At 36.7% G+C, this 13848-nt stretch overlaps 1 protein-coding gene across 2 annotated transcripts in view; it reads left to right on the top strand.

Annotated features, from left to right (window-relative positions):
- Positions 1–13848, top strand: part of LOC127451919 (C-type mannose receptor 2-like) — a 51318-nt gene continuing 37470 nt past the window's right edge. The window contains exon 1 of one of the 2 annotated variants that reach the window (XM_051716981.1): positions 1–279. In XM_051716981.1, the coding sequence (XP_051572941.1) occupies positions 165–279 (115 nt within the window). In that variant the 5' untranslated portion in view covers positions 1–164. Of the gene's footprint in view, positions 280–4186; positions 4429–13848 lie in introns of those variants that run through there. The other variant, XM_051716982.1, reaches the window with a different exon arrangement.

Raw genomic sequence — 13848 nt, 5'->3', positions numbered from 1 at the left:
CGTGTGCGGTGAAAGTGTACGGTCTGCGCCGTTCATTCACTCCGAGCTCATCACAGTCCACATAGCCACGCTGACATCCGTCTCTCCTTCTCCATTCCTGCTTCTCTTTCAACAGGAGGGGGACAAATTAGCCGTTGTCCTCTTCGTTTCACCTTTCCGCGGGCATGCATCAACACGGAAACCGGGAGTGCAGTTGGAGACGCCCGTGTATAATTGTTTGCAGATGCACTTTATATTTATTTTTGGTGTTAAGCCTGGAGTGGAGCACCGTGCACTCAGGTAGGAAACATTTGTAATGGTTCGCTATGACTCTGTTCATTGGGTGTCTTTGCAACTGTGGGAAATTTCAGTCCCAGTGTTGTTTTTAATAAAAACAGATTTCACATTTTGTAGTTTTGTTATGTGAAGGTCACATAAAAACGGACTTAGAAACTTTTACCAAGCCTTCATCATATATTTTGGACTTTTAAATGCCTTCTATGGATAGCCTATAGATTGTATTGTTTTTACCATGTCCCAGACCCACACTTTAGATGTTAAACGTCAGTGTCGTCATTTCCACCACACCAAACAATTTAGCCCCTTTTAAAAATTTTAAAACTTAACAAAGTCGACGAAAGTGTCAGTGAAAAGCGTGAGATGAAATATGAGACAAGTGATGTTTGAAAAAAAAAAAAAAAAAGAAAAGAAAGAAAAATCATGGCAAATATCACTTGTGAGCTGAATATTTTATTGGGCATCATTTCCAATCAAGCTGTAATGTTGCCAAATTATGCATAAAGTGTGAAAATTATTTAATTGTGTGTATTAAGGATACATTAAATGTTAGCTATGAAATAAGCCTAAGCAAGACAAAGGAGTCGACCATTTTATTTCAAAAACTTTCACATGTCATTTCCATCACCATCATTTCCACCACAGAATTCTATTAAATACAGTACAGAATTTGAGGAAATGACACTGGTAGGCTATATGAAAAAAAAAAAAAAAATGACATAAATCTCTTGTGATGCATATACATACACTGTTGGATATTGTTAGTAGACTAATTAATCAACTAGTCAAAGTGTAAATAACGTTTTAACGAGACTTAGAAATCCATAAGTTCACTAACACCTCATTTTGACCTTCTCCTGCCTTTTATCTCTTTTATCACTTTTTTTGTTGTCATGGTTATTGTAGAGTTCTGTGATTTAAAAACAATACTAATAATATGAGGGTTTGGTTTTATTTGGAGAGCTGTGGTGTTGTGTGGCTCTGTGGCTGCACTGATGTGAAGGAATGCCATGAAAGTCCAAACTCTGAGTGGATCCAGATGTGAGAGGAGGAAGAGGGAGCAGGGGGAGGGGAGTGCTCTGCTTTTATGTTTTATAGTGCAAATGTTAGTGTGTGAATGGACATTTTTGTCAATTTTAAATGGACATTTGTAATGCTTGTTTGCAGAAACACTGTTGATTTCTCACTGCCCTGTTAAACTGTGTTCTCGTGAGCTTTATTCACTTCATCAGATCAGCAGATGTGCCCTAAATTATCCGGTTATACAATAATGAGCACAGCTGACTGCTGTCCACCGTCTCGGTGGTCTTGTGTCGTTTTTAGTGCCTCTCTAAACTCCACGGTTCAGCAGATACACAGGATACGTTTTTGCGCCTCTCTGCCAGGGACTGCCATGACCCTATTAAACAAGAAAGAAAGAAAAGCAAGACGTTTAGAGGAACAGTGCACTGTTGTTAAACACCCCAAAACACGTCATCTAAAATCTGATGGGGAGATTGCTGTAGTTGCAAGCTAAAGGAATTCAAATTCTGAATTCTGAATTAATTATGCTTTTTCACCCCATTTATATTTGTGTCTGAGAGCAACTGTAACTTTGCAGGCAAGCACAGAGACCCGATCCTTGAAACTAGCCTTCATTATTTTGGACAAAAATATTTGTATGCATTACACACCAGCTTACTGTGAAAATGTAATTATTTTAAAGGAATAGTTAACCAGATAATGTAAATTCTCTCATTATTTACTCACCCTTATGCCATCCCAGATATAATTTTTTTGTACTCCTGCTGAACACAAATGAACATTTTTAGAAGAATATCTCAGCTCTGTAGGTCCATACAATGCAAGTGAATGGTGGCCAGAACTTTGAAGCTCCAAAAAGCACATTAAGTAATCCATACAACTCCAGTGGTTAACTCCATATCTTTAGAAGTGATATGATAGGTGTGGGTTTGAAACAGATCAATATTTAAGCCCTTCTTTACTATAATTTTTTGTCCCTGCTCAGTAGGTGGCGATATGCACAAAAACGTTAATCGCCAAAAACAATAGAAGAAGAATGTAAAATTGAAAGTGGAGATTTATAGTAAAAAAGGACTTAATTAATGATGTGTTTCTCACCCAGAGCTATCATATCACTCAAGATATGGATTTAACCACTTGAGTCATATGAATTACTTTTATCCTGCCTTTATGTGCTCTTTTAATATACTTGTATTGTATGGACCTACAGAGCTGAAATATTCTTCTAAAAATCTTTGTGTTCAGCAGCACAAAGAAATTCTTACACATCTAGGATGGCATGAGGGTGAGTAAATTACAAAAACATTTTCTTTTTGGGTGAACTATCCCTTTAAACATTTCTAAATTTTCTTATTCATATTTTGCAGTTTTTATATAAATCTAAAGAGTGTCATTTCTGCACCACTGGTGCCACCAAACGGAATTACAAAAATAAACATTGTTTTCAAACAGTTGTCTTAAATCACCCTTCATCTGCCATTGGTCAAACAAACAAAAAGTCTCGCCCCCAACTCACGCCATTGGTCGAGCCAATGTTGTTATGTCGGGCTGGACAGGTAGCTCTAAACAAACAGAGGAATGTTGAAAGTGCCACAGAGCTGCAGTGTTTATACTTTTCAGAGAAATCAACCTACAAATGGTTTACTTTTAATTGTTTCTGCATATTAATTTGGGATAGAAGCAGTTAAATCTCGTCAACGAAATCACTGATGAAAACGTTAGTTGATGAATGTTTTCAACGATAACGAACACGAAACAGATGAAAAAGACGCATCATGACCATAATTAAACAATTTTATTAAAGCATACTGTTGACAAAAATATGATGAGGAAAAAATAATACTGCAAGATATTAACAGTGCAAAATATAAACAAGAAGAAACAGCTAGAGGAACATTTGTTTATAGAGGAAGATATTGGATATAGATTAATCTAATCCAATAATCCAGTATGTTGGGGATTTCCCCGCTTGAGCTGCGTGATTTGAACTCGCTAAACATGAGCAACAGGAACTGATTTAAAACGGGATTATTATCTCACTTAAACGCATCCTATACATGATAATATTCACAACATATGCTGTATGTAATATTACAGCTTACATCTGCACAGAAATTAAGCGAGTGAACAGGTGGACTTGAACTGTTATGTGCTAGCCATAATATCCGTAACATGCATTATGTAACTTGTGTTGTGAATACGTTGTTTCTGTAAATAACATGTTACAAATGATGCAATATCCTAAACTGTCTAAAACGAGGGAAATTAAAGCATGAAGTATTCAGAATACAGTAGGCTAACTTCTAAAGAGTAGCTAAAACTTCAGTATATTCATTATATGCTATTATTTCAGGATATTTTCATATCTTTTATTTGTTTAAATTAAGATTTTTGTTTTTGTATTTTATATATATTTTATTTTTTACTAAATGTTTGAATGTTTTATTAAAGTTTGGACTGTTACAGTTTGACAATTTGCACATTATTATCAACTAAAATGTAATAAATTAACACTGGGTCGGAGAAAGAAGTATTTGTACATCAAAAAAAAAAATCTGCTTTAATGTAAATTTCAGGTAACAGGAAAAGGCCATTGAGTTCAGTGTCATCGTTGAGTTTTTGGCTCTTTGGCTCTCCTGAGACCCAGCACAATGGCAGTTAATGTGTTTTCTGTATGCTTTCAGTGATATTCACAAAAATAATGTCCTCTAGAGGACAAAAATGAATTTCTGGGTCCCAGGAGGTAAAACTCATTAAACAGAGAATACCAAAATACCATAGATAAAAGAAGCAGTGTAGGTTAGTGGGTTTACACCCAAACCTGGGAGTAAACATTCATATTAGACCTGTTTCTAGCTTAGTTGGGGTTGGATCTTAGGTCAAATCTCTGACTGAGTTGAGGATGCATTTACGGGAGCAGACGCACAAATGCCAGCCAGAATTTCCTGCGTGTTGGTCAATCTCTGTGTTTATAGAACAAAAGGATAATCTATGCAAAAACCCTGACCTCTTTCTGCACTCTTTTGCTCCTTTTCTCTTCCCTGTCTCCCAGCTGGCTTGTTACCGCACTCCCCACAACTTCGTGCTTTTCTGTTCCTCTTCCATATTATATCCCCCTCCTGAAATAGGGTAAGGAGAAACAAAAATACATCTTTCACAATAATAAAAGTTTTGCTTTGGTAGCTTAGAATCAGAGTTCAAGAAAACCGTATACCACCACATGACTAAGCTCACACACTCACTACTGGTCCGCCCTACTTAGAGCTTGTTTCTTCTGTGTTTTCTATTTTGTTCTTTTTTTTTGGGGGGGGGGGGGATTTGTGGTGATTTGCACCCCAAATTCAGAATTCTCATCAAATAGTTTCTAATATGTTGGCAAAAGTGAGCGGTGTTCCAGTTAGACTTGAAGAAAGTTCATAAGTATAGTTCCATTTGTTAAAGTATGAAGTTGCTGTTTCATGAAAGTTAGTCTGTAAAATCAGCAAAACAAGTGTTTTTAAGTGTACAATCCCTGACCCTTGTCAGACTCAGAACATGGCTAATTGCTAAGGTAATGACATTCCTCTTCAGGCAAATAACCAATCCGCTTCTAAAGTGCTAGTTAGCTTTCTGCTCTGATTATGTGATGTGGTGTACAGTGTTTATTTGCTAACTTGACTGTTTCAGACGGGATATCTTGCATCAGACCCGTTTTACCACTTTAGATCCTGAAAAACGCAACAACAATTTATCAGGAACATTCCACCAAATGTGAAGGAAAGCTTGTACAAATTTCACCCACACTAGTTGTATCAATGTCATCGTCAGCATTATATAACTAATGATCTGAAATAATTCATATGGCTGTGCAGCATCCTCCATGCCTAACCATCTGGATTAAGAAGCATTAATGCCAAAACCACAGACTGATAAAAAAAGTTCTTCCTGTAAGCTGTCAGACTACTCAGTAGTCAGACTACTCCAAACAGATCTCACGAGAATTTGTCACAATAGCACAATGTGGTGAATTAATTCGTACAAAATCGTATGAGTTTTACACCCACCAATGATAGACGCTTCCCTCATTTCCTTGTAGTTCCCAATGTGGCGTTTGATCCATGTTGATCCAAAACTGTTTTTGTAACTTTAACCCCTAACCCCATCCCTAAACCTAACCATAGAGTGTAAACAAAACCATTATATTAATGTTAATAGGGCTGATGTGTAATATGGAAGAAAGCAACACTTCCAGGTTCCGAATGCGTTTTTGTGAAGCATATGTGATTGGATGATGTACAAGATGTATGTTTTCGTACGAATAAAGTCATATGAATTGTGACTCTGACAAACTTCTTATGGATTGTACACTTGGGCTGGGTGTTATATAACATTATATTAATGACATTAGGGGAAGGTATTTATACATTATTATATACATATTTACATTGATTTGTAAACACATGCTAAAACGGTACTGTCTTTTTAAGAATAGGGGCAGTTCAGCGAGCATCTCACAGAATGTTTTGGTTAAGCGCATATTAACGAGAGTGGAGTCACATGGCTTCATTCATGCTATGTGTGATTAAAATTAAATGTTTCTATTTTTGATGTTTTTGGTGTGTAAAGAACAGAAAGGATATTAAAAGAGACATTATTCAATGAAAAATGGATTGCATGGATCTTGTCTTTGGACACACATTACACAGAACGAGTCAACCCAGCCTTTACTCTCAACACGCAGCGAAAGGATCTCGGTGCTAAAAATTTTCGCCACTATATTACTCAATCACTGGTGAGAACATTTACCAGCCAGTGGTTAATCATATCTTTTTAGTTACATAGCTCGAAATTTGGTTGCAAATGCGAGAGATTTACTCGCATTGTAGAGGGTTGAGTAAGGTAGATCTTGGGATTTAAAATTCGATATTGCGACTGTTCAAAAGAAGATCACGATGCATCAGAAAATATATTTTTACCAAGCCCTACTCAATATATGTGCCAGTACACAAAAAGTAGGCTACTCATAACGCAACTTATTTATTAATTTTTTCACACAATTTCTGCCGCTTTACAGTCACTTTACTGACATTAAACACTTCATTGCAACGTGTCTACCCGCGTTATCAATTCGCTTTCTTTTTACTGCTTATGTGACTTCCTGGGCCAGCTGATATGTTGATATTCTGTTTCATGTTACACCATAGTTGTGGAAGTTAGAGGTCATTTAGGAGATGCTTCTATCCATAGTGACTTACAGTACACTTATTACAGGGACAATACCCCAGGGCACAATTATGATGATAGCTCTTAGCACACTCCTTGCGGGGATTGAACCAGCGACCAGTCAGGCTTAAGTTTTAACCACTATGCCCCTCCACCTCAAGAAAACCCCAGAAAACATATATTTTATTTATTTCCTTTCACTTGGCCTGCAGTGAGAAAAATAAGAATAAGCTTTACTTGATAGCTAGCTCCCTGTTAAGGCCAAAGTATACTTCATCAGATTTTCATAGATCAAACAAAAAGAACAGAATTGAGATCAGACTTGATAAGTAAATATTAAAAGCATACGGTATTGGTTCATGTAATAAATGTAATTACTTATGTATAACATGTCTTCTATTTTATTTTATTTATGAATTTGGTAATGATAGAGCTCAATATAAACCTCTGTTTATTTATGATCTTATTACTATGAAACATCATCATTAAAATAAAATTTTTATTTAGAAGTACATAATTAGCCAATCTCATTAATGCCCTGATTCTTTATAAAGACATTAAGAAGATGCTCAAGAAATGTCTGAGCCTACTCATATCTAATGGCAAATTTATGCTTTGCCTTCATCTGTCAGATGTAGTGAAAAAAAAAAAAAACACTTTGATGTTTATGTGACCACTCATTTTTGTACCACCCTTCCTTCTGAAATATATCTCCCTAGGGTCTTACCTCCACCAATCACATGGATTGTTCAGGTCACATGATGCCCAAGATTCTTTTGCTGTTCTGAAGGCAGAGAGAAGCAGAAAAGCATAGACAGAATCCCGTTTTAATCCTTGTTTGTCATGGATTGAATGTCATTAATACGTGGAATCATAGCCTCATGGAAAGAGTTGTCCTAGCTGGATTTCTTCACTTTTTCGGCTCTTGTTATTTTACATCTCTCTAGTTAAACATGATGCAGGATTTCTCCATTGGTGTTCTGTTGTCAAGGACAACATTAAATTATCAAATTCGTTCTACTATAAAATGTGTATTTAATGTATGTGTCATAGACATAAATATGTACCATATTTATGTTACATAAACAAGCTATTGAAAAATAAAATTTTGTGGGGAGTAGCAGATATATTTTTGCTAAACATAATAAGGAACATAAATCAATATGTATTTTTTTTTCAATATGTAAATATGTATTTTTCAGAATAAAGGCTTAAAGGGGTCATGACATACATGACATTTTTTTATTTTTTTTTAAATAATTTTATTATCTTTCCTGAGGTCCACTTATAATGTTAGTATAGTTTTTATGCACAAAAACAGTCATAATTTAGTCTTATTTAATAATTTTCCACCCTGTCTCTGGCCCTCTGTCTGAAACGCTCAGTTTTAAGCTGTCTGGCCCTTTAAGACTTCAATGTAAATGCCCACTGTTGTGATTCGCTAACATCATGCAGCCCTTCCAATAGAGCCATATTTGAAACACAGTACACAACATTTATAAAACTAAATTTTAGGATTAACATATAACTCACATCCAACACATTTCATCTGAATATATTAAACTGTTCACTCAAGCAGCACCATAAACTATCAAACAGTCATGACATATGAAATATTCATGAATGAAATTGTTTACTTACGAATTTGCAGTCCAGTAGTGTTTTAACTGCTCCATCCTTCAATAACAGTTGTTGTGACTGGTTCACAAACATACAATACAATCCATGCTGAAATGTTCTGAATACACAAACGTAATACAGTCCATGGTGATGTTGGGGTGCTTCAACCTGCTTCAGCAGGCCAAAGCAGAGACGCTGGTCTTCATATCCCACATCTTCTATGTTTGTTTCTCCAAGTCAGTGGCAGTAGCAGAATGAGACGTGCTTTTAAAAGTTGTGCTTGTACCGCTCTGAAAACAAGATGCACATCACCGGTGTTGTGCAGAAATGAATCAGTACGATCAAAGATGTCCATGTTTACAAAAGAACAACAATTAAAAATAGCACAGATGCGTGCAAAAACGGTCCAGGTCCCCTTCAAAACAGCACAACAGCATGACTGAATGAAACACAATGGGGGTCACATTTTAGAGTTATAACTTGACATTGCGTCTTTTAAAAGCGGTGCGAGATGTATGATAACGGTCAAAGCCGTTCGTCTAGTGCATGTTTATGTATACAAATATTTCAATCCAGAAAGGCACATGAAGGTGTCCTGTGTAAGTCCACTCTGGATGAATTTACCATGACAGGCCCATCTCTCTCTGCTTCACCTGTGTGACTGACTGAGCACCAGTGGACATGGCCAAGGGTGCAATGATGAAAAATAGGCGTGGATGTCTTGCTGAAGAGGCAGTTATATGCAGATGTATTTGGTCCTTGTGATGTCACAAATTCCACAAATTCCAAACATGCCATTTTTGCAGCTTGGTTTAAATAAATGCTCTTTTTCTATTAAGGAGGACGTTTTTAGAGTTACATACTGTAAGTTCTGAAAATTACAGTATGTTTTTATTGTAAAATGACCTCTTATATGTCAAAAGATAGAGGTGTGAGTCTTCACTGGCCTCACGATTCAATTTGATTACGATTCAAAGGGTAACAATTCGATTATAAAACGATTCTCGATGCATCACGATGCATCTTGTCCTTCAATTTCTTTCTTTTTTTCAGTTTCTTCAAAATTAATTTTTTACTCTCTATTTTTTCCCCTTTCAGCTTTTTATTTAACAGCTGTTTTAAAAAAATCAGAACGAGTCACATTACATAAACTGGCATTTTACATTCAGTATTAGCTGTGAACAAAACATGGAACATCCACAAGATTAAATAAATGGTTCTATAGTTTAAATGAGTATCTCAGTTTTTCAGTTTCTTTCTTTAGAACCTTATAAAAAATCTCTTAAAAGCACAAGAAATAAAATATTAGTTCTCCATCAAAGCACACTGAATACTATTACTTCAACTGATTATATTATTATTTTTTATTTTTGTTTAAGCATTGTAAATCATTTAATAGTATTTAATTATTATTTAAAATTAATCTATGCCATGCTATTCATTTACATTTTTAACCACAATTGGAAGTTGCTGGTCCAGGATGAGAGATATATCTGCTTCTATGAGAAGTGCAGCTGTCAGCTTCTCTCCTCACCTGCACAGGTGAAAGTAAAGCGGTTTAAATAGCACAGTTGTTGCTTCAGTAATTTATCAAGCATCTGGTATGCACTGTTCCATCTGTTTGCTCTGCGAGTAGAAGATCGCACGACCCTGTCGCAAAAGCTACGATGGATTTCAAACCTTTATCATCAGGTGTGCGCACTGTCCTGACAAGCGCGTGACCGGCAATGACAAAAGCCAATGAAATGGAGAGCGTGAAAGAGTAGGGAAAAAAAGAATTAAATGAAAACATCACCAACATCTCCCGAACCGCTGCCTCGTCATTATTTTCATCTGTGTTTTCCCCCGTTGTGTGCAATCAGTGCTATAATGGGTGCGAGCTCGTCTTTCATGTTGTTTGTTGGCTTATCACAAATAAATGGTCATGTGTTTGATACAGCTGGTCTGCAAACAGTTGTGTTTGTGCACTTGAATTTAGTGTATGCACTTAACTCGCGTCTTTGTTTCTACATCTGTCTTTGGCATGCGCCACTGCTCTGCCGTGTTTTAAACAGAACTCAAAATCGATTCTAATTCTTTTGAGCATCGATTCAGAATCGTTTGATTATGAATCGCGATGCATCGCTGAAACGATTTTTTTTCCCCCACCTCTATCAAAAGATCAAGGAAAATGTTATTCCTCATGTCATGACCCCTTTAACCTGAATATAGACCATAATTGGAAAATGATGTTCATGTAAATGGTAATTGTTCCTAACATTTTCTAAAACATGCTTACTGTGTGAAGTGTGTCTGAACATTGCTTGAGCGAATTTGAGTTCTGTGATATTTAAGCACTGTATCATACAGATTATGTTCTCAGAGCCTCCAAGGGTCGCAGTCAACCTCTCTGGCTGTATTTTGTTTTTAAAGTTTAGTGAAGAAGATCCTGTTTGTTTTGGGGTTGATCTCAACCCCCCTCCCAACCCCATTTCCCACTTTCTGCCCCTGCTTTAATACTCCTCTGTTTGGAAACAGCTGTTTCTCTTGGGTTTCTCTCTAGGCTCTCTCACTCTCTTTCTTGCTCTGATTCTATTTCACTCTGAATTTTGTGGTCATAAACTTCAACCCCCCCACCCCCTTTCGGGATGTCTGCTGGGTTTGGTTTGTCAACATGGATAGGTTGCATGACAGGTTGCATCCTCTAAACACATAATATTAATTAATTTAAATGTTTGATTTTAAGGACATTTAAGTTTTATTTTTCTACGATAAACAATTTTGATACTGTGTTGGGATGTCACTTGATGCCCAATATAATATCTGGGTCCTGAAGCAAAACCAGTTGAGAACTACTGCTCTAAATAACACATACATGGTCATAATCAGGTATATGTGTTTATCCTTACTCTAATGTGAGTATACGGTACACATCTCTATAATGTATGAGTGCAGGGGTGCCGGTACTTTCCATTGTGATGAAACTGGGATAAATGTGTGTGCTTACACAAAAGCGGAATATTGCCAAATATCACCACTGCCTATCACCACTTCTTTTTTTGTTTTCGTAAATGACTACCTATATTTTGCAGTCAGACATATAATGTGTTCCAAAACCACAGTATAAAGAGATGAAAACAGATAAAAAGTAAAAGAACACAGTATGAAATGCTTAATTTGGAATTAACTGTATGCCATAGTAGAGCAGCCGTTATGATATCCAGAATGCAATAACCTGAAACTCTAGATTTTTCTTAAACAATGACTTTTCATCTGAAGTAAATCAGTGTATAGTAACCAAGGCAAGTCTACACACATTGGTGCACATAACACATCAAAAATTCTACAACAAAGGAACTGTGGGACTGCGTGTGCAGGATTTGTGCTTTGCTTGTGTTGGCTACGATATTCTTTTTGGGAACATGTGAGTGGGTGAAAAGGGGGTTTGCTTATCCTACTCCAGTAATAATATACAATGAAATTAATTGTGAGACAAAAACACAGTTTCGTCTCATGACTTGAAAATTTAGACAAATTTTGTCTGTAGGTTCAGTCGTTTAGTCTAATGTTGGGTAAAACCATTAGAAACCTATGTAAATGTTTATGTTTGCCATCAAAACACCATCAGCAATTGAAATCACACTAGCCTTCGTTTGACTTTGATGGGGATTTGATGATCATCACCGTGGTTATTGTCACAGATATCACAGATATCAAAATTATCTTCTAATATGGGGTGGGTTAAAGGTGCAATATGTAATATGTTTTTTTTGTCAATGTGTGAACGGCTTGTAACGCAACTTAAAAAATGAGCCCTTCCCGGACTTCCTAGGTTGCCTATTAAAGCCTGTAGACTGATTTTCATGCGAAGGGAGCGGGTTGCCGGGAAAATCCAAAGGGTGTGACGTTTATGCGTGCTCCCGAGAGCCTTGCCTCAGTGCTTCTCTTCCGCTATTCAACAGCGACAACAAACTGCAACACTAGGTAACGTTATTTTAGAGATGGAATCCAGCAAACGTCTGGCTCCCAGCACAACGCCGACTCCTACACAATCTGAGTAAGCCAGAAAACAAAAAAAAAAACTTTATTTACTGAATCCTGTCTGGCTAAGCAGGAACGTGATCATGGTCGAGCAAAAACTAGAGTGAACATCTGATTCCTGGAGGGACCTTCGTTCGGTTTTGGGGATCAAAACTGACCCTGAGTTGACGTTCTTCTTCTTGGACAAAGCATGTGAAATATAGTGCCGTAAGGATTGATCTGTGTAATTTTAGCTAACTTGATCTTGCCTGCTAATGCTGACGAATTGCAAGCTACCTTGCTTCGTAATTTTCAAATAATTTCAACGATCTTCTCTTTATACTAAAACTCAGGTATACAGGATAAATTTAAGTAAATACGCTGGTTTCTTATTCGTAGTACAACATATGACATACAAAACATACAGTAGTGCAACATAACTGCAGTGCAACAGTAAACTGTCTGGTATAGTTTGGTAGTATGTAGCTGTATGTGTGTATCAGTATGCTATGTTAGCTGATAAATAGTTTTAGATTAGTCTCAAAGTTTGTAGTAAAACAATCATAACTGTGTAATTTTAATTATGCTACCTCATCTGTCAGCATGATGCCGGTGGATCACGTTCAGTCTCTTTGTACGTTACGTCATTGTTTTGGCTGATGCTCGCTCGTTCGCATCCCTATGGAGTGTGTACATGAGCGCGAGATGAGAGCGTGTATGAGCAACAGGTAGCTGGCTGCAGTTCACTTAACGGCCACAGGTGTCATTAATAACAAGGGTTTCTGAATCTTACATACTGCACTTTTAAAGGAATAATTCACCAGAAACTGAAATTTCTGTCATTAATTACATGTATAACTTTCTTTCATCTGTTGAACACCAGATTGATCACACTGTGAATAGGTCGAAACTTCAGCTGCTGAAATTGGTCTGTGTTAACCTAAATTTGAAGTACTGCCCCCAGTGGCCGAAGCTGTAAATGTTGTTGAACGTATCGACACCTGGTGAAAAGTCCACAGAGTGGCGCCAAAAGCGAGTTGCATTTTTAATCGGATATTATGTAATATATACAACAGGAATGCATAATTTCTTACCTCTACCCCCTAACCCTAAACATAACCATCAATGGATAAAGATTTTAATCTTAGAACGAAAACGGAACCACCCAGTTACACTCACCATGGTTTATGTGAATGCGAACACATTCACTTTACCCTAACTCAAGTAGCCAGACCCTTGACTAAAACATTAAGAGCACTGACTGTGGCCAGTCCATGGGTGAGCTGTTCGAGGCTGAGACTTACTTCACTGTACTTTGACAAGACTAAAATTTGTGGTCAAAAGGACAAAACAACCTGCATGACCCTAAAAACAATATTCAAATATTCAAAATAATATTTACACCTTTTTACCCTGCTAGAAAATGAAACCAAATTAAGAAAAATATTGTTAAAAAACAGAGATACTGTCAGGATCTGGGAAAGTAACTTAATCGCTGGACATTGGGTGAGTGAGGGAACTTTATTAGTAAAAAATAAATAAAAAAATAACACAACTGAGTAAAAGGAAAAACAAATTGACAGGAAACCAATGGACCAACAAGACTGCATGGAGAGCTCAAAAAAAGAGGAAAAATCCCACAGGAAAAAAAGCAGTACAAAAAGAGAAATAAGGCAGGAATATATGTGTAAAAGGGGGTGTGGCCATGGTGCAAACGAAAAGGAAGAA

This window comes from Myxocyprinus asiaticus, chromosome 14 (genome assembly GCF_019703515.2).
Source record: "Myxocyprinus asiaticus isolate MX2 ecotype Aquarium Trade chromosome 14, UBuf_Myxa_2, whole genome shotgun sequence".
In the NCBI taxonomy this organism is placed as follows: Eukaryota; Metazoa; Chordata; class Actinopteri; order Cypriniformes; family Catostomidae; genus Myxocyprinus; species Myxocyprinus asiaticus.
The sequence above is the reverse complement of the archived record's forward strand: the minus strand, read 5'-3'. Positions and strand labels throughout refer to the sequence as shown.